General features: G+C 56.6%; 1 protein-coding gene across 2 annotated transcripts; it reads left to right on the top strand.

The window, feature by feature from the left end:
• The first annotated feature begins 3,644 nt into the window (after positions 1 to 3,644).
• Positions 3,645 to 16,264, top strand: CARD10 (caspase recruitment domain family member 10). 2 transcript variants are annotated; one of them, XM_048048277.2, is made up of 21 exons: positions 3,645 to 3,794; positions 5,177 to 5,395; positions 5,755 to 5,892; positions 6,176 to 6,501; positions 7,638 to 7,820; positions 8,118 to 8,273; positions 8,355 to 8,480; positions 8,639 to 8,833; positions 8,925 to 9,047; positions 9,451 to 9,563; positions 9,764 to 9,804; positions 10,197 to 10,317; positions 10,781 to 10,961; positions 11,767 to 11,890; positions 12,217 to 12,457; positions 12,735 to 12,804; positions 12,894 to 12,993; positions 13,088 to 13,246; positions 14,685 to 14,806; positions 15,117 to 15,232; positions 15,457 to 16,264. In XM_048048277.2, the coding sequence occupies exons 1-21, from the start codon at positions 3,788 to 3,790 to the stop codon at positions 15,662 to 15,664; spliced, it is 3,069 nt and encodes a 1,022-aa protein (XP_047904234.1). In that variant the 5' UTR covers positions 3,645 to 3,787; the 3' UTR covers positions 15,665 to 16,264. The 2 variants fall into 2 exon arrangements, with proteins under 2 accessions (XP_047904234.1, XP_047904233.1); XM_048048276.2 differs by having other exon boundaries at positions 3,647 to 3,794; positions 9,448 to 9,563.
• Positions 16,265 to 18,840: the final 2,576 nt, after the last annotated feature.

Consider the following 18,840-nt stretch of genomic DNA (forward strand, 5'->3'; position numbering starts at 1 on the left):
GCTGCCTGCTGCAATTAAAATGCAGTTGGGGTCACAGAATCACAGAATTACCTGGGTTGGAAGAGGCCTCCAAGATCACCGAGTCCAACCTCTGACCTAACACTAACAAGACCTCCACTAAACCATATCCCTAAGCTCTACATCTAAACGTCTTTTAAAGACCTCCAGGGATGGAGACTCAACCACTTCCCTGTTCCCTCTCTGGCACCCTTCCCTTATTGCCGGGGTAAGGCAACTGGGAGCAGGGCTGAGGTGGGAGAGGCATGCGAGGAGACTTCCAGTCTCAGCCCTGTTGGCTGAGGCCCTTGGCCATGGGCAGTCAGGCAGCTTCGGAGTGAGGAAGGGGCTTTAGGGACTTGAATCCCATGAGCCTGCTCTAATTCAACTCTCACTTGCCACCCCCCACCCCTGGATGCCCTGATGAGGATGGAGATGTGCTGCCGATACCATCCCAAGGAGCTCCCACATGCTTCTGCCTCCTTTAGCTCCAGGCAATGGGCGTAGTGCACGAGGGGGAGGAATACTGAAGGAGACATTCACTTGTTTTCCTATCTCCACACACATTTATGTGCATTTTCTTCCTGCCATGAGGGCCGCTCATCCTTTCCCGGGGGCTTGTTCCTCCCCTTCTGCAGTCACCTACACCACCATGGAGCCGCTGTTGGCCTGTCGTGGCTCTGGAAGGCATCAGGGGGACAAGCAGGCAGTCAGAGCCCTTGCGAAGGCTGTTAATATAAACTCTGAGCTTGGTTAGTGTCAATAGGAAAAATAAAAGTGTCTTTTTGTGTGTGCTATCTAACCTGGTGTGAGTGTGTGAGCTGCTCAGACCAGGCTGGAGTTGAGAAATCTGTTTCACATCTTCTGAGCTTTCAGCGCTTGTTTTTGTTCCACGTGGGAACAACGCTGTGGAGAGGTTTTGTGACACAGAGATATGCGTTGCGACAGCTAATAAAGAGAGGGAAAGTTTGGGGGGGGGGGGGGGGGGGGGCTGTGTTTTGGACTTTCTTCCTAGACTTGACCAGAGAGAGCACCAGGGACTTTAGCAAAACTCCCCCCTAAAACTTCATCAGAAGATATGTCTTTGCAAATCACTCAGCTGTGAGGAAAATAACACAGTTTGATGGGGAAAAAAAAAAGCACAAAAAGAGGTATTTTATTGAAAACATTGTGACCACTTCATGTTACCGTGTAGGTAAGATGCTTCAGGGCAGGCTTGTAACATAGGCAGAACATAGGCAGGATTTTACAACGCATCTGAGCTCACCATCTGTTGAGCTTTATACCGACAGCATTTCATCCGCACAATGAGGAATTTAATTCCTTCACCACCTCAGGCCTTTCTAAAGCGGTTTCAGGAGCTCGCCTACCTCCAAGGGTGCCCACCAGTCAGCCCCACACCACGAGACGCCGCCGAAAACCCATGGCTTTGTGGGCTCCATGTGCTAAGCCCTTCCTCTCTCGGTGGAAACATCGCATGGCTCACCGCTTGCTGGCCTGTCATAGGTTTCCTGTGCGAGCCAGCGGTGTTTGGAAAGTCTTACCAGTGCAACTATTTTGGTCAGGAGTTGAAAAAAAAAAAAGCAAAAAAAAAACAAACCAAAAGCAAAACAAAAAGCCAACAACAAAAAACCACCAACCCACCCAAACACTGCACGATGACATTCCTGGTGTGAACTCAGCTGTATCAGCACAGAAGCTGCTGCTCTCAACAGGGCTAATTCGGAAACGTGAGACCTGGCTGTGGTGGCACTGTGACAAACTGGGGGTGTCTGGTACCACCGCAGCTCTCCCCCAGAAGGAGAGCTCTTCACTGCTGTGCCCACGTTCCCTGGGCAAAAAAAAAATAGGGACAGGACATCTCCTTCTGCTCAGGAGCTGTCTGCCTGGGGGCCTTCAGGGTGGTCTTTTGGTCCTGGGGCACCTGCCCAGCTCAGAGCCCCTCCAGGAACAAAAGCGACAGCTAAGGCTTGATGTGGGAAGTGCTGTGTCTGCTTTGGGTTTGCTCTGAGTCACAAAGCACCACAGCTACTGCCCATGAGGTCGGGGAGGGTGGAGGGAGAGGTTTCCTTGACACCAGCCTTGAGTTTGTCCCTGTCTGGGTGAATGAGAGAAACCAAGCCCGTTTGGGGCTTTTATCGTCACTGCAAAGATCTCGCCTTCCATCGCCGTGTAATATCCTGCTCAGGAAATCTTTTCACTAGACCCGGGCTGTTTGCAAGAGAATAACTAGCAGGAAGACATTGACATGGCTTGAGTCAGAAGTCGTTCCCTGCAGGCAGCCTTGCTCCTGCTTGTTTTCCATCGCCCATTTACAGCTGGAGGTAAGGGCTGGAGATGGAGCCGCGTCCTGCCCGGAGAGCCCGGCTGGTGGTCTCTGCGTCCTGCCTTTGGGGGGGGGGAGCTGGGCAAAGGCGGGAGGAAGGCAGCTGTGGGATCCCTTGCAGGGAGGATGAGTCAGCAGCGAATTCATACGCTCGGGGTGGCAGCGGGTGGGACGGGTGCCTTGCAAGCAGAGGGGGCGTTTGCCAAAAGCCCTGCGTGTGCACGGTGTTTGCACACAAGGGCTGTGAAGCCGTGTGGTGAGTGGAGGAAAATTTGGGGAGCGAGTCTCAAAGCTGGTCTCAGGTGGTGGTTGTGCTTGCTAAGAGCACAGCAGCATGGGGAAGTGGGCTTGCTAGGGCCTCCCTCCCCCACGACCGCTTTGCTGAAGCCGGTGCAGGATCCCCGCAGGGTCTGGAGGGGACGCGTTGGCCCCTGGAGGAGAAACCATCCGAGATGTTCCTTTTGGGTCCAGTGGGAACCCTACAGCTCCTTTAGGGCGGGCGGTCTGGTTCATGCTTGGAGCTTGTTTTACACTTTGGCTTCTGTGGTTTCCACCTCTGCCAGACCCCTCGTGGTCCCAGTGGCGCGGCACGGCTTTGGGCAACGGGGTCCGTGGCAGGGGCTAAGCCACGTGTGCCTGCTGGGATGCTCCAGCCCCGCTCCTGGACGGCTGTGGCCGCTCGGAATGGGGACGAGGAAGGTTCCTGGCAGCTTCCCCCAGCCGGGCAGCCCTGTGCAGGGTCAGGCCGGCAGTGCAGGCCCCCGCACGCCGCGGGTACGGCTCAGTCACCCTGCCCCGGGGGTGCCTCCACGCCCAGCTCCACCCACACCCGCTGCTCGGGACCGGGGGCCAAAATTAAGGCTGTGGCACCTCTTCTCGGCCTGGACCGAGCTTTTATCCAACCACTCCTATTTTCTCCCCGTGCTCGAAACCCCCTCCGTCCAGAACCAGCTCCGCACCAGGGGTGGCCAGGCTGTAATTCCTGGAGCCCTTAAACCACGGGAGCACCCCGGCTCTGATCTGGAGCTCTCCTCCCCGGCCAGGGGAAGCCGAGCCGGGCACCCCCTTCCCCCGGCAGGCTGCGGGGAGGTGAAGCCGGCTGCGTTTCGGAAGAGAAGTTGCTGGCGAGCCACATCCTTCCGGAGAGCAGCTCCAGCCCCGGGGCTGCCGGCGGAGAGGAGACGGGACCGCAGGCAGAGGAGGACCCGTCCCCGCCTCGCCCAGGTGAGGAGCAGCCGGAGGAGGTCGGAGACGGGGGGGGGGAGAGGCAGGGGGAGAGGCTGGTTGGGGAAAGGGAAAGGGGGGGGAGCCGGCTGCCTGCCCTCCCAGCCGGGCGGAGGAGGGAGGGAGGGAAGGAGGAGGAGGAGGAGGAGGAGGAGGAGGAGGAGGAGGAGGAAAGGTGCAGCGGGGTGGGGAGGCCGCTCCAGACACACCTGCAGGAGCGGGCGGCGGCGCGGAGCCGGGATGGAAGGTAAGGGGACCCCCCCTGCGCCCCCTGCTCAGCCCCGCAGCCCTCCTCCCCTTCGGAGGCTGCCCCGGGGGGGTTTGTCCTGGTGGCTGTGCTGTGCAGTTCATTCTTCTCTCCTCCTCCTCCCCTCGCCATTCCTCCCAAAGCGCCTCCAGGCGTGCTCGGGACCCCCCCCCCCCGGAGCCCCCTGCCGAGCCCCGCTTTGGTCTGAAGGTCAGAGAGGCGGCTGGGCTCGAAACAGCACGGCTTCTGTTACCTGCTCTTGGTCTTCCCACCTACTCGTCTCTTAACTCTGTAAGAAATGCAGATTATTTTCCCTATTCAGCTTCCTTTGAATGGAACTGGAATGATCCAGATCTGTATCAGTATTTAGGCTCCTAAGCCCTTTGGTGCCTGAAATCAGACACTTGAGTACCTTTAGTGTGTCCGGCAGTCCTCTCCTCCTGTTATCCTGCATCCAGCAGACCCCGAGACCCCATATTTCTGCTTGGAGGATTAACTTCAGTGCAGCTCTCTCGGCCGTCCCCCTCGCTGTGTGAGTTGGCTGGCTGAAATAGCATGATATCAGCCTCACCACAGGGAAAAAAAAAAAAAAAAAGGGAAAGAAATAAAGAGAAAAAGAGCGGGAGATTTTCTTCCCTCTGCTTTCATGCACCGTGAACCTTTGCACTGCCGCTGGGGACGTTTGGTTTGTGTGGCTGGGGTAGGAAGCTGGACGTGGTGCCAGCACCGGAGGGGAGGTGATGGCGCACGCTGGCGAGGAGTTGGCTTTATCTTGCCAGCTAAAAGGATCTGTGCTGGCTGGGGAAGCGGGCTTTCTTTGTCAAATGAAAATGGATGGGCTGGTTGAGCGGATACCCAGGTGGGGAGGGAGCTTCTTGCGGGTACCTGCTCCATCACAGCCTGCAGGGCTTAATGGGGCAGGCTCACCGCTGCTGTAAGGGCTTTGGGGCCATTGACTTGAGGGGATGCATCTTGCTTTGGCTGAGAGTAAGCTTGCCTTGTTGCCGAGTATTTCCAGCTTCCACACCCATGTGTGGGAGACTCATGGAAAACACATTTTTGACATTCCCATTTGGCTCGGCTACTTGCAGCCAAGCTGCTCCATGCTGCAGGGCTAAAGGTGACATCTTCCCTAGGCTTCCCACTGTACGCACTCTTAACTACCTTGTGCACCGCTGCCTTCTGCCTCCTACGTGTCTGAGGTGGTAGGGGAACACATCAAGGTCCTGCTGAACCGATTTGTGTATAAGATGACTTCTGAAGTATCTGAGTCCTGGATGCAAGACTGAATCATTTGCAGGATCATACCTTGACTCATTCTCCCATACCTTTCACCCTGTGCTCCTCCACCACTCAGACTTTCTCTCCTTTTATCCTGCCAGCCCTGGAGAATGCCTCTCTCCAAGCCTGCAGCCTCTCGGAGCAGGAGGAGGAAGAAGATGCCATCTGGGAGAAGATCGAGAGCGCACGGCACCAGCTGACCCGTTCCCTGAACCCTGCCAAGCTCACCCCGTACCTGCGCCAGTGCCGCGTGATAGATGAGCAGGATGAAGAGGAGGTGCTGAATTCGTGCCGATTCCCTTGCAAAAGCAACCAGACAGGTAGGAGAAAACACAGATGGGTCTGGTTTGTGGGGGGCAACCCGTACTTGACACACAGTGGATGCTCACAGGCTTGAGGTGTTCTGACCTCCTGGTCCCTCATACTGCAGTGCTGCCCCTGCTTTTTTGGTCCATGAGATGATGTGCATCCAGATTTCTGTCTCCTCCTCTGTGGTGTCTCCTCCTGGGTGTGCACACGTGAAGGCTGTTCTCCCACCCCATTCCCTTCTCCAGCCCATCCATTTCGTGGGGAGAAGTAGAATAGGAGAGGCTATTTTCTATCATGAAGCTGGACTATGCCTATTTATTTTTTCTCTGGCTTGCAAGGAACTCATGCTAATTCCTTATCCCTTATCCAGGCTACCTGATGGACATCCTTCGGCGCCGCGGGAAGCGAGGCTACGAAGCCTTCCTGGAGTCCTTGGAGTTTTACTACCCGGAGCACTACACCCGGCTCACAGGGAGGGAGCCAGCCCAGCGCTGCTCCATGATCCTGGGTAGGGCCAGGTGCTCCGTCCTCCCTTCGACTGCTTGGGAAGGGCCAGCAATGTGGGCATGGATGCGTGCATGCGTAAAATCCAGGTTCACGCTACCTGCGAGCGGCGAACCTTGACGGCTCTGCTTAAGATCTGGCAGGAGGGGAACCAAATGGGTGTGTAACAAACCAAGGGGGCCAAATTGTGTGTAATGGGCCTTGGTGCATTACAAATTTGCGGGCTGCTTTTTTGGGGTTACCCCTGTCTTGGAAATCAGGACCTGATTCTCCTTTGTCTCCTCCAGATGAGGAAGGCCCCGAGGGACTCACTCAGTTCCTGCTGATGGAGGTGAAGAAGATGAGGGCTCAGAGGAAAGAGCACCTGCTAAAGGAGCACCAGCTCCAGGCGAAAAACCAAGCCATGGAGCAAGAGCAAGCCCGGCTGGAGCAGCGGCTGCAGGAGCTCCTGAAGGTGCAGGAGCGATGCCAGCGGCTGCGGGAGGAGTGGGACTCCAACAGCGTGGAGCTGCTGAGGCTGAAGGACGAGAACTACATGATGGCCATGCGCTATGCTCAGCTCTGCGAGGAGAAGAACATGGCCGTGCTGCGCAGCCGGGACCTGCAGCTGGCGGTAGGGTGCCAGGAGGTGACTTTTTAGCGGGGTGGGCAGTGGGTCCCACAGCCACGGGGGGGCTGAGGAGAGTGGCACGGCTCAGAGGGGTGCACGTGGATGTCTGTGCGTAGGGTGGTGCCTTGCTCAGCTCGGCCGTTGGCACCTTGAGGTGCCCTTGCATGTGTTTTCTGCCCTGGGCACGTACGGCGTGGAGCTGCTCGGCATGCCTTGGCACTTTGGCCGCGAGTCAGCCCATTTTTCCCCCGCTCCGACACTCCCTACCGCCCCCTCGTCCTCTGCTGACGTTCCCGAGACTCACGCTGCATACCTGAAGGGATTCGTGACACTGCACTCTGGCTGCCAAGCTCTCACCTCCAGCAAACATGCGCCTGTTTCCTGTCTGGGCAAGGACCAAAGTACCTTGAACCTATTAATAACTCAGCTACTTAGGTGCCTCCTGGCATTCCTCCTGCTGCTCTGCGCTCCTCGTGCAGCCCCGTGGTTGCCTCTCATTCCCCATCCCGCTCTGCCCGTGCCAGGATCCTCCCCTGCTTTCTATCTGGCGTGCCTGCCTGTGCCAGCTCTCCCAGACCCCCTCAGAGCAGAGAGGTGAATTGCTTGCGGGTGACTGTGGGGTGGAGAAACACTTCTAGGAGCCGAGTGGACCACGAGGTCCCAGCCCACTTTCCCTTGAGCTCACCCCCCCTGCCCTACATTGCCTTCAGTGGGTTTTTCTGCTGTGAATTTGTTTCTCAGCTGCTCCAGGAGCTGGGAAGCCTTTGAGGACACTCTCAGTTGCTGGCCCTGGCAGCACACCAGAGGCCCCTGGTCTCCCCAGGGTCAAGGCCAGCTGCACTGTGGATGCCCTGAGGTAGCAAGAAAGTTGTTGTGCAAAGAGAGGAGCTGGAGATTGAAAGTGTTTATGCAAAAATTCAATTCATGTGCATCCTCCTCCTCCGTCTTGCAAGGAACGGCTTTTGTGCACAGCTGTGCAAACCTTGCCCCGGCTGAAGCTCCTTCATGTGGTTGCCCAGCCCTTGCTTTCCTGGCCTCCAAGGCATTTTTCTGCCCAGCTTCCTCTCTGCTTCACTCTCCCGCTGAGGCAGAGGTGCCGGGGCACGTGTGCCAGCCTACGTTTGTTCCCCATCCCTCAGGTGGACCAGCTGAAATGCAAAGTCACCAGCCTGGAGGAGGAGTGCAGCCTGCTGAGGAAGCAGGCAGCTGCGGTGCCCCAGCGGGAGGCGGAGGAGCGGGGCCACCCCGACACCGTGTCCGAGCTGTGGGCTGAGAACCAGCGGCTGATGGCATCGCTGCAGGAGCTGCAGGGCACGTTGCAGGTACCCCACAGGGCACAGCTGGCTCAGAATCACAGAAAGCTTGAGACTGGAAGGGCTCTCTGGGAGGGCGGCTGCTGTCACCTCTGGGTCTGGGCAGCGATGGGTCCCTCTTTCCAGCTCTGTGACCCTTGGGTGTGCTCACAAGCATCGCCCTGTGCCTTTGAGGGCACAGTAGATCCACACAGAAATGATGAGGGCAGTCGTGCTGTCATTACTCAGCCACCAAGCTGGGCACTGCCCTGGTGTGGAGCTCCCTTGGTGCCTGCAGTGTGGTGACGGTGCCTCCTCATCTCCCAGGCTCCAGGCGAGGTCCCAGTGCCGGGCTCTGAGCAGATCCTGCTGGACATCCTGGAGCATGACTGGAAGGAAGCCCAAGACGACCGGCAGGACCTCTGCCAGAAGCTCAACTCCCTGCAGAGCGAGCTGCAGTGGGCCGAGGAGCTGAGGGATAAGGTAAAAGCATCCATCGCCAACCCCTTCCCCGCGTGCAGTCGCTTCTGAGAGCGGCTAACGCTCGCTGCTTGCTGCTGCCAGTACCTGCAGGAGGTGGAAGACCTGCAGCTGAAGTACCGGACGCTGCAGAAGGACTGCGATCTCTACAAGCATCGGATGAACACCGTGCTGCTGCAGCTGGAGGAGATCGAGAAGGAGCGTGACCAGGTGAAATGCTCTCCACCTGCCGGCAGGAGCAGGGCTCTTGTGTCTGCTCGGGGTACCCTCTCCTTCCCCTGTGGGTCTTCTCCAGCAGCGCCAGGGTGGGAGAAGGGGGGTTTATGGTGCATGCTTCCTTGTCTCACTCTCAGCCTGGCTCCTTGCAGGCTATCCAGAGCCGGGACGGGGTGCAGCTGCAGTACTCCCAGAGCCTGATCGAGAAGGACCAGTACCGCAAGCGCGTGCGAGCCCTGGAGGAGGAGAGGGACGAGCTCCTGAGCAAGCTGAGCCAGGCGGAAGGGCTGAACAGCACGCTGGAGGCGCAGCTGCAGCGCTGCAGAGGCAACCGCAGCCTGGGCAAGGTGAGGGCGGTGGGAAAGGAAAGCACAGCGAGGAAGGCAGGGCTAATTTTTCGGGGGGACGCAAGGGGATGATGGCTCCTTTCTCTCCTAGATGTGCAGCTCTTCCTACTCCCTCTGCTCCAACCTCAGCAGCACCTGGAGCCTCGCGGATAACCCTGCTGGCTTCACGAGTGGGCTCGTGGACGCGCTGGGGGACTCTGCCATTCAGAGCATGGTGAGTGTTTGGCTGTGGGAAGCTGTTCCCGTTGGGAGCAGTGGGAACCCACAGCCCTGCAAGGGCATGAGGTGTTGGAGCAGGGTCACCATGGGGCACCCTAGAAATCAGCAGCCCCGTGTAAAGTGTTATCCTCTCCAGCAAGCTCTGTAATCATGCCCCAGGGAAGCAATCCTAACTATTTTATACCCTGTAGCAAATATCCTACTGTTTTTAATGGGGTCAGGTTCTTGCCCATTTCCCTCTGATTCTTCAAATCTTCAAACCCTCATCCCCTGAGCCCCCCAAAGTGGGAAGTCCCACAGGCTGGTTGTGCCCCTGGACGTGCTAGGAGTGAGATATAAGGACAAGGGTGCTGGGTGCTGGTGTAAGCAGGAGTCTCTCTCTCACTCTGCCCAAGGAGGTGACCCCCGACAGCGAGAAGGACATCAACCGCCTCTCCACCTTCCCCTTCCCTCCTTGCATAGGCTCCATCCTCCGGCGGCAGCGGGAAGAGAGGTGCATGCCCTACAAAAGGTGACTGCTGGGGGCTGCCTGAGCCTGGGCCTCCTCTAGGGGGGCGAGCAGGATGGCTCTGGGAACCTGGAGTGTGGCTGAGGGTGGGAACTTCTGTGTCAGGGTTGGGGGAAAGCTGCGGGGATGGGGGTGAGAACGGGATGAAAACAGGCTTTGGAGAAGCCGCTGCCTCTCACCTCACCTTTGTGTCTCCTCTGCAGCTTGTCCTGTGGCTCCTTTAGCAGCATTGAAGATGCAACAGGTACCAGGGTGGGGACCTTCCCCAAAGGGCTTATCCTAGGAAGAAGTGGTGTCTGGGGGGAGAGGGGTGGGAGAGCTGAGCCTCCCTCACACCTTCACTTTGTGCAGCTTGTCCCCCCGCAGAGCAGGTAACTCTTTCCATCCGCTCTGTTTGATTTGTGGAGAGCTTTGCTGGTAGAGAGCTCGGTTTGGAGCTGGGGAGTAGGAAAGAGAAGAGAGCAATGCCTTCCCCCTGGGGTGTTATCGGTTCTGGGTGATGGGCTGTGGATCTCCTGGTGCTGGTGTGGCCTGTGGTGGATGCTGGTGGCTGATCTCCATGACATCCTGAGAACGATCTCCCTGCAGTGCTCCAAGAGGTGATGTGCCCCCTCTCTCTCTTGCTCTCTCTCCTAGGCAGTGGCTTCGCTAGCATCTCGCTTGGGGCCTTCTCCTCCTCTTCCAGCAGCACCTACGCCAGGGTGAAGTCGGAGATCTGCTTGTCCACGCTCCCCAGCCGCCAGGAGGTCACCAGGAGGTGACTGCTGCTCTCTGAGCTGGGCACCATGGGCCTGCTGCTTGGAGGGGGTTTCATGATATTGGGGGGCCACGCCTGGGAGGCTCTTCCTCCTGTGGGCCCTTTTCTGCCAGCAGGAGAGCAGAGAAATGAAGATGCTATATTCCTTGCTTCCTAGCAGGATCCCACTTTTCTGTCCTGTCCCAAATGTTATGGAAGGATGGGGATGTTGCCCTGAGACACAAATCTGTCTAGTCTGGGACAGGACTGGTGGACCCCAGCTTGGCTTTTGTATTCGGTCTGGTGGGGTGGAACGGGATGGGGGGTTCACCAGCTCCATGCACATGCCCTGGTGATGGACTGTGAACTCTGCATGATATGTATTGTTTAATATAATAAAAATGCTGTAGCTGGGCACAAGGCATGGGGATCTGGTCCTTAGAAAAAGCAGCGAGCTTCATTTGCTGGTGTTTCTCCTTGGCAGGTCACTGGTGGTGCAGCTCACGAGCATGGGTCCCACCGGCAACCTGTCGCCCCAGGAGAAGAGTCTGGGAGCGGACATCTCCATCCTCGGAGGGAACAGGACAGGGATTTTCGTCCAGTGGGTCAAGCCAGGCTCACAGGTTGAGAATGCAGGGCTCAAGGAAGGCTGCCGGCTCATTGAGGTGGGTCTGGGAACGGGCTCTGGGGATTTGCGGTGCAGCCGGGATGCAAGGAGTGGGGAGCGAGCCCTGGTACAAACTGGCTTCTGGCCAGCTTGAAGTCCACCTCCATTTCTCTCGTTTCCCAATCCTGCTCCTTGCCTAGAGCTTGATGCAGCACGAACAGGCACGCAGGTCTCTGCACTCAAACATACCTGCACATGCAAAGGTGCCGAGGCTTTCTGAAAGGTTTCCATCAGCTGCAGGAGGAGAAAAACAAAAAGGAGTCACGAGGATTAAGACAGCAATATGGCTGTGTGTCCCCGGAGCTGCCTGTCACCTTGTAGTATTGCAGAGCAGTTTGCTTCTTGCATCCTGCGCATGCCTGTTGCAAAACAATCAATTCTGGAGCGAGATCTCGCAGGCCTCCGTGACCCTCTCAGAGAATAATTGCTCTGAAGAAAGCTCCTGGAAGGAGGGAAGGGCATTTGTTTTGGCAGGAATGACACCACTTGAAATACAGCCACGGTACTCGAATTGATATCCCACCTGTAACTGGAAATAAACCAGCCTCCCTGCCTCCACTCCTGCACATGTTTGTGCACACACGTTTGCTTTCAAGGCAGGCCAGCATCCAAACCGGGGGGGCTGGCTGGCAGCAGCTATGTCAGAGGCAGAGGAGGGAATCAGAGGCTGATGAGGATGCCTTGCCCTCAGGCAGAGCTTGCCCTGGTCCTGTGCCATCTCTTGGTTAGCCCTGATGGGTGAGGAGCTGGGGGGGAGCCTGCTCTTCCAGCCCCTGGGTCTAATGGCATCTGCTCCTTGCCAGCTGAGGGTCCCGTCGCTGAAGGAGGAGGTGCTGTCGCTGGAGAACTGCACACGGGAGGTCGCCTACCTGAGCCTGCTGCATTGGGATGAGCCCTCGCGCCTGGTCTTTCAGCTGGACCTGCAGGGTAAGGCCCTGGCAGCTGGGATCTCCTTCCAGCATCAGCTCTCTGCTTCCCTTCCTGACCTCTCAGCTCTTCTCTCTCTTCTCCTGTTTGGTCCTAGGCCACTAGGTGTGACACCGGGGTTGGCCGTAGCTCCAGTTACTTGCCCTGTCTGGTGTGACATGTGCATCCTCTGAGTTACAGGATGGAGGTACAGACCTTCTGTCTGTTTGCCTCTGCACCCCCACCCCACCCCATAACCTCAAAGCTGTGCTGGAAACTTGGCTATCTCTTTGGTGATGGTGGTCTACTGTGTCCCCACCTGCGGTGACCTGCGTCTCTCGCTGCAGGATACCAGCCTCTGCGGGAAGCCCTGGAGGAAGGGAAGAAGTTTTCTGGAGACTCGTTCTATGTCCGCACCAACCTGCCCCTCCTGGAGTCGTCAGACCCCTACGCGCTCTGCGTCAAGTGTCGGGAGATCCTCCACGTCACGGACACCATGCACAAAGGGCGGCTGGAGTGGTACTGCTCCCGTGTCGACCCCCTGACCATGCGGGACCTGGACAAGGGGACGGTGCCCAACTACAGCAGGTAACGGGGGGAGGAGGAAAGCAGAGGGGTACCTGGGCTACCTGTCCCATTTCTCTCTGTTGAGCATCCCCAAGGAGTCCTGAGGCATGTGGATTGGCCTCTTGATAGTGTAGGATGCCCAAGCCTGGTGTTGGGGACCAGATCTGTAGGGTTTTGGTGCCTTTGTGAGACTGGGAGGAAGCCTGTACTTCAGGAGGTCTCTTTGGGGAATGTCACAGCTGGCTACAGTCCCTGAGGTCTCCAGAGTTGCTTGAGGGAAACCTCTTCGTCTTTTCAGGGCCCACCAGCTGCTGAAGATCCAGGAGAAGAGCCACCTGCCTGGGCAGCAGAAGAGCCACAGAAATAACGTAAGCCGGAGAAGCCATCAAGGAGAGCTTTTTTAACACATTTTTGTTGGGCTATGCTCTCAGCTTTGTTGCTCTCCCTTCCTCTTCAGCTAAAGAAACGGGCCTTGGACCAACTGCGCCTGGTGAGATCCAAACCACAGAAGAGCCCAGGCCAGCCCCCTCAGCAGCTGTGGCTGGACCCTTGCTCAGGTGAGCTGTTACCCCCACACCTGCCCCGTCACCCCTGGGGACCTTGTCATGTTTTCACCTTTTTCGCTTTCTCTTCTTCATTCCTGTCTTCCAGACCCGGACAGGAGCCTGAAGCCTTACAGCCTGGTGCACCCCGTGGTGGTGAAGACACTGCGCCCCGTGGTGCTGTCACCCAACTGCATTGCTCCGCGGCTCATCAGGAACCTGCTGGACCTGCCCACCTCTCGCCTGGACTTCCACGTGTGCCCAGCAGGTAGGCAGCAATGAGGGGCTGCTTTCCCTTTTTATCTCCTGCCATTCCTTAGCCATGTGGTGGGAAGCCAAGGTGCTGCTCAAGGAGGTCACTTCTCTGGAGGCCTTGGCAAGCCCAATTCAAAGAATGGGTGCTCTTGGTCCTGAAGTATGAGACATGGTCTCACGGGGCTCTTGGAGAGGACATGAAGTGTCTCTTCAGCAGCTCACTGTGGGTGTCTTTCAGTCTTCCCATACAATACCCATTGACAGGTCAACGTTTTTTGGGCAAAGTACAAGATGTTCCCTTAACTGTATCCTGTCCCTTTGGCCATAAGGGAAGCCAGCCCTCCCTTCTGGTCTTCTGGGCCATGGGGATCCTCTCTCTTTCCTTGAGAGGGTGGTGTGGCACTGTCTTGCTGCTCTGGGTGGCTCTTCCCAGGGGTGAAGCCCTTGCCAGAGGTGGGATTTGCAGGTTGACTTCGTACCTGCCCTTCCTCCCTGGGAAAGGCAGCATCCAGCCGTCCCCTTCCTTCCACCAGCAACGTGAAGCTGACACACCACTGCGTAGGCTGCTGGGGAACAGGGCTTTTTTCCCCAGAGGGGATTTTCACAGAGGACAAATCCCTCGTCCCCCCCCCCCTCCTTTTTCAATCTCTCTCCTTGCCCGTGTTTACAGTTCAGTCTTTGCCAGCTGCAGGACTGAAAAATGAGTCGGTACGCTTTTTGGGGGTGGTGATGGAGGTGGTGAAAAATCTGTTTTGCTGAAAAAGGATGGCTCTGCCAATTTTGGCCGCCGGGCTTCTTGGCTGAGTGACTTGGCCATATATCCTATCCTACTGAGCCCTCTGCAGGGTCCCCCTCACATTGCACAGGAACATGCTTTGAAGTCATTTACTGCAGCAGGGGATGTAAAACCAAAAACAACTCAATTCTCTCCTGCTAGTTTTGGCTGTTGTGAGGAAAGAAGGTGATCTGAGAGCCCTGAGATGTTTCTGTTTTCTTTATTGCCTGTATTTTCTCTTGCTCTTCTCTTGCAAGCCGGATGATCTTCCACAGGAGCTTGCTGCCCCTAAAAGAAACTTGTGAAACTTACCTGGCAAAATAAAATGATTCGTTTTCTGCTGTGCTTCATCAAGGAGGGGCTGGAACAGTGGGGAAGGGGGGAATCAGGGCTGGGAGCTGGCTTTGGCTGCTGCTGTACCACAACATAAGAGCTGCTCTTGCCCTGCAAGGTCTTCAGCTGCTATATCTTGCTTTTTCTGTGAGCAGAAAGCGGCAGGAGACCCATGCCAACGTGTAATGTTGTGTAATTAGACTCGCTCTCCAGAATCCATAAACACTGAACTCAAGTATCAGCACCGCAGCAAGCGTGCAGGAGCTGAGGTAGAAAGTATGTGCAAGAGGGATGAGGGGATGATGCCTCCCTCTTCATCTCTCCTGCTCCTCTTGGCTTGCAGAGAAGCTGGCAGAAGAGCATCCCAGCGCTGTCCATGCTCAGGAGCCCTCTTTGTCTAAAAGTGGCCCCCAGGAGTGGAAGGAGAGCGGCCAAATCCGCATGATCCGGGAGGCGATGGAGAAGGTGCTGAATGGTTTGGGGGGAGAGGACCAGGACGGGGCACCCTGTTCGGGTGGGAGGCAAGGATGGGACAACTGAGCAGGGCAAGAGGTTAGGTTGCTCTTGGGTCGGGCTGGCTGTGATGGAGTGGGTGACCCTGCTCTTCAATTCTCCCCTTCCCTCTTGGCCCTGCTTGTAAATCCCACATTTAATGGAATTACTATTGGAAAAGCAATGATATTTCACAGTATGGAGTTTGATTTAATGCAGCTGTCAGGGGCTGGGGCTATTTCTTCTCCATTTAAATCAGTAAATCTATTCAATTTCCTTCCAGAATAAACATTGCCTGCTCGAGCTGGGAGTTCAGAGTGTGAGGGATCTAATTAAATGTGAGATATACCCCATTGTTATCCACATTGAGGTCACCGAGAAGAACGTCAGGGGACTCAGGTAAGACAAGACCGTGAGGTACGGATGGAGGGCATCGCGGGAGGATGGAGAACACCTTGCCTCTGTTCAGAGGGAGAGGAGGTGGCTGAGCTTGAGGTTGGCTGCTGTGAGGGAAAACGGGCAAAAAAAGTCAGCTTTGTGCACATGTGAGCGAGCTCTTGTTGGTGTTTTTGCAACCCCGTCTCCCCATATGAAGGTAAAGTTCGTCCCTATGTCTTCCCCAGGAGCTTGCTGGGGAAGCCGGGCCAGCGGGACGCGGAGGTGCTGAAGGTGTGCCGCGGTGCTGAGCGGGCTCTCCACGCCCTTCCCTGCTCCTGGGCCCGTGTGGAGCCCCACGCCTGGAGCCACGCCGAGGAACTGCCCAAGGTGGTGCGGGGCTGCATCTTCCAGGAGCAAACGCGCCCGCTGTGGGTTGAGGATGGCGATGACTGAGCTTGGAGTAGCAGAGTCTTCCCAAAGAGCTGTCCTCGGGCTCCTCCAGGAAGCGTGTCCACCTTCCGCAGGGGGATGGCAGCAGCAAAGGCACCACATGGCTTTGTGGGTCCCCTTGAGGACATAAAGAGTTGGGGGCATAACACGTGTTGACCCACCAGCCTGAGCTTTCCATATTTTACTGGAGAGAAGCCTTCCTTCCACCTTTCCGCTGGATGCCTCCTGGGCTGTTCCCCATCACCTTGGGCCCTTGGCTCTGGTACGTGGTCAGATTGGGAGCATGGGGGAACCGTGTGAGATCAGGCTGTGCAGGAGCATATCTCACACACGTACACATTGAAACCCTTTCCCCATCACCTCCGTCTTCCCTGCCCCGTGGCACCGTGTGCTCCGGGTCCTCCTCTACCTCACCTCCTGCCCCGTGGAGCAGGAGGCACGGCTCGTCTGCAACCGCCCCGCCGCGGCCGCACTGACACTAAGACGCAACCAACCCTCGTTTTATGGGAGCTGTACTTTTTATTGCTTGTAAATTATTAATGGGCCATTTTATTGGCAACCCGCGTGTAAAGGAGAATTAAATGCCATTCATAACGGCAACGGGTGGCAGGCTGTGGACTCGTGTGTTAAGGGGGAGGGTCGGGTGATGCACGGGGGTGTTTCTCTCCTCCTTTAGCTGAGGCCCATCTGCCCAGCTCCTCTGTTGCAGGGCAGCAAGAGGTGTGTGGGGAGAGGACAGGCTGAGCATGCCACAGACCAAGTTCCCTCCTGTTTCTACTTGCCCTCTGCTTTTCAGCCCCTTCCTTCTCTGCAGTGCTGATGTTAGGCAGGTCACCCTAGGAAATGGGGAAAAGCTCGCTTGATGTCCTGGCCAAGGTTCCTCGAGCTTCATATCTCTCCATACCCCAGTTATCATGAAGTGACAAGCCAGCTACTTGTCCTCCTGGGGGACAAGGACAGGCGTTTGGAGGGTAGATGGTCTCTCCTGGGAGATGCAAAAGGAAAATGGGGGCTGTGGCTGTAGGGGACTTTATGGCGCAGGAGACCAGACAGAGGGCTGGGGTCAATGGGAAAAGATGGGCCACCAGTATCAGAGGCTGAGGTCTCCTGTGTCCTCCTCACCCCTGTAATTAGGGGACTGCTACTGCCATGCACTTCTGAAGCTCCAAGCAAAGATTAACTTCAGGGGTCCCCTGTGAGGTGTTATTTCAGGCTCTAAACCAGTTGCCTGTGTCTTTTACGAGGACGAGAGGGAAGGGGGGAGGAAAGGAAAAAGAAAAGACTTTAACCTGCAGTCACTTAAATGTAGAGCAAAGTCCCAGATCTGCCCTGGAGCAATGCAGCTATGGAGGGGACTGGTGTAACAGGGCTCCAGCTGAAAGCTCCTAAGTGGAAGCATCCCAGCACAGCTGCCCCGGGAGGGTGGGTGCCCTGCAGGCAAACAAAGCGGTGCTCTTGTTGAGCTGATGAGAAGACAAGTCCCAAAGCGAGCTCCCCTCTGCCCAGGCAATGGGTTTGCAGGGGAAAGAGGCTGGGGCCTGCATCTTTGCATGGAAAAAGTAGTGCTCGAGTACCCAGGGGAAACGCTCCCCATGAGGCACCGTTTCAGAGCTTGACAGCTCCTCCTGCCCCTGCTAGCATTGGAGCCACCACCAGCCTTATGGCCTTGGCCATAAAGGGTCGGGGGGTTAAGTGCAAGCACCCCCACTTTGGGCAGCTGCTACTCCCCAAAAAATAAACCAGACATTTCCACACGCTTTGCTGGGCCTTCCTTCAGGAGGGAAACTGAGGCAAAGAAAGGTGGTGTTGGGAGGCAGGTTGGCACTATCAGGCTCTCCAAGCGCTAGGCGGCACTGCCTTGCCTGCTCCTAGCCTTCTTCAGGTCCTCTTTTTATCCGTCTCGTCTCCCCCTAGGCTTTCAAAATCCAGCTCCAGCTAGTCCTGGACACGGGTGAGAAACGGGGCAGAGGGCTCCAAGGCAAACATTACGCCCCCACTGCCCTGCACACTGCCCAGCCCACCTCATTTATGTCCCTGGGGGGGCAGCTGCATGCTCTGAGGAATGAGTCACGGGTTAGGTAAACGGGCAGAATGCAATTAGCAGCCCTGGGCATCAATTACCAGCTGTAATAGCCTTATACGAACCCCTTGTAAAGTCACCGAGAGCAAATTTTCTCCCTCTGGGGAGGGCAGAGGCCGAGTGGCAGGTGTGTCCCCGCGGGAGGTCACCAGCCCTCTCCACGCTGTCCCAGGGGAGCTGCAGCAGCATGGGGTCACCTCTAGTTTTAGGAGTGTTTTGGTTTGTACATGGTCAGGTCGGACCCGCTCTGCTGCCCAACACCATCAAGGTTGATTTGGGCCACGCTTGCAGCCCCCAAAGGGCTCTTTCGGGGATTTTCCACCTGTGTCCCCTTTCTCTCCCAGAAGACCTGGGACAGGGATGGGGAGGTGCTGCAGGATGCTTAGGAGCCATGGAAGCTGCCTGTACCTCTGCCTGGGGCTGCAGCTGTGAGGCCAAAATCCTCAAGGAGGGTCATTTCTGGCTCTGGAGCAGTGGCTAGCCATGGGAGCAACCACAGTATTTGGTGTGGTGGCCGTGGTTCGGTCGTGCCAGCTTCATGTCTCTGCGGTAATGTAAAGCCTGAAGGTGAGTGACAACCCCCTGCCCCAAATTGGCGTAAGAAAACCTCAGTAGTCAAACAGATCTAAAAATAAAGCCTGGAGGGACCCTCTGAAGGGGTATGGGAGATGCTCTGGAGATGTTCTTGCTGCAGGGGAAGTCCAGGAGGCTTGTAGACTAGGAGAAATACATGAGAAGAGGGTACAGAAGCAGATTCGGTGATTTCTTCCTTACAAAAGAAAAGGCTGGAACCAGGGACAGGGCTGGGGTGAAAGTGCATGTGTGAGGCCTGGGGAAACTGAGCACAGGGTTTTGGTAATGTGGGGAGGTCTTCCCTGTGTCCCCACCACATGGTGGGAGTATGGAACAGAGGAACCCTGATCCCTGCCCTGCCCCTCTTTTATAACATCCCATGATCTGGCATGTGCACACTGGGGGGGCTTTGTCACACGGCACACCCTGCGAGCCAACCCCCCCCTCCCCCCCAGTCTTATTCCCTTTTATTTTTATTTTTTGCTATGCCCACAGCTTGCAGCTCCCTCAGGAGGCGCTCTGATTT

This window comes from Anser cygnoides, chromosome 1 (assembly GCF_040182565.1).
Source record: "Anser cygnoides isolate HZ-2024a breed goose chromosome 1, Taihu_goose_T2T_genome, whole genome shotgun sequence".
NCBI classification, from domain to species: domain Eukaryota; kingdom Metazoa; phylum Chordata; class Aves; order Anseriformes; family Anatidae; genus Anser; species Anser cygnoides.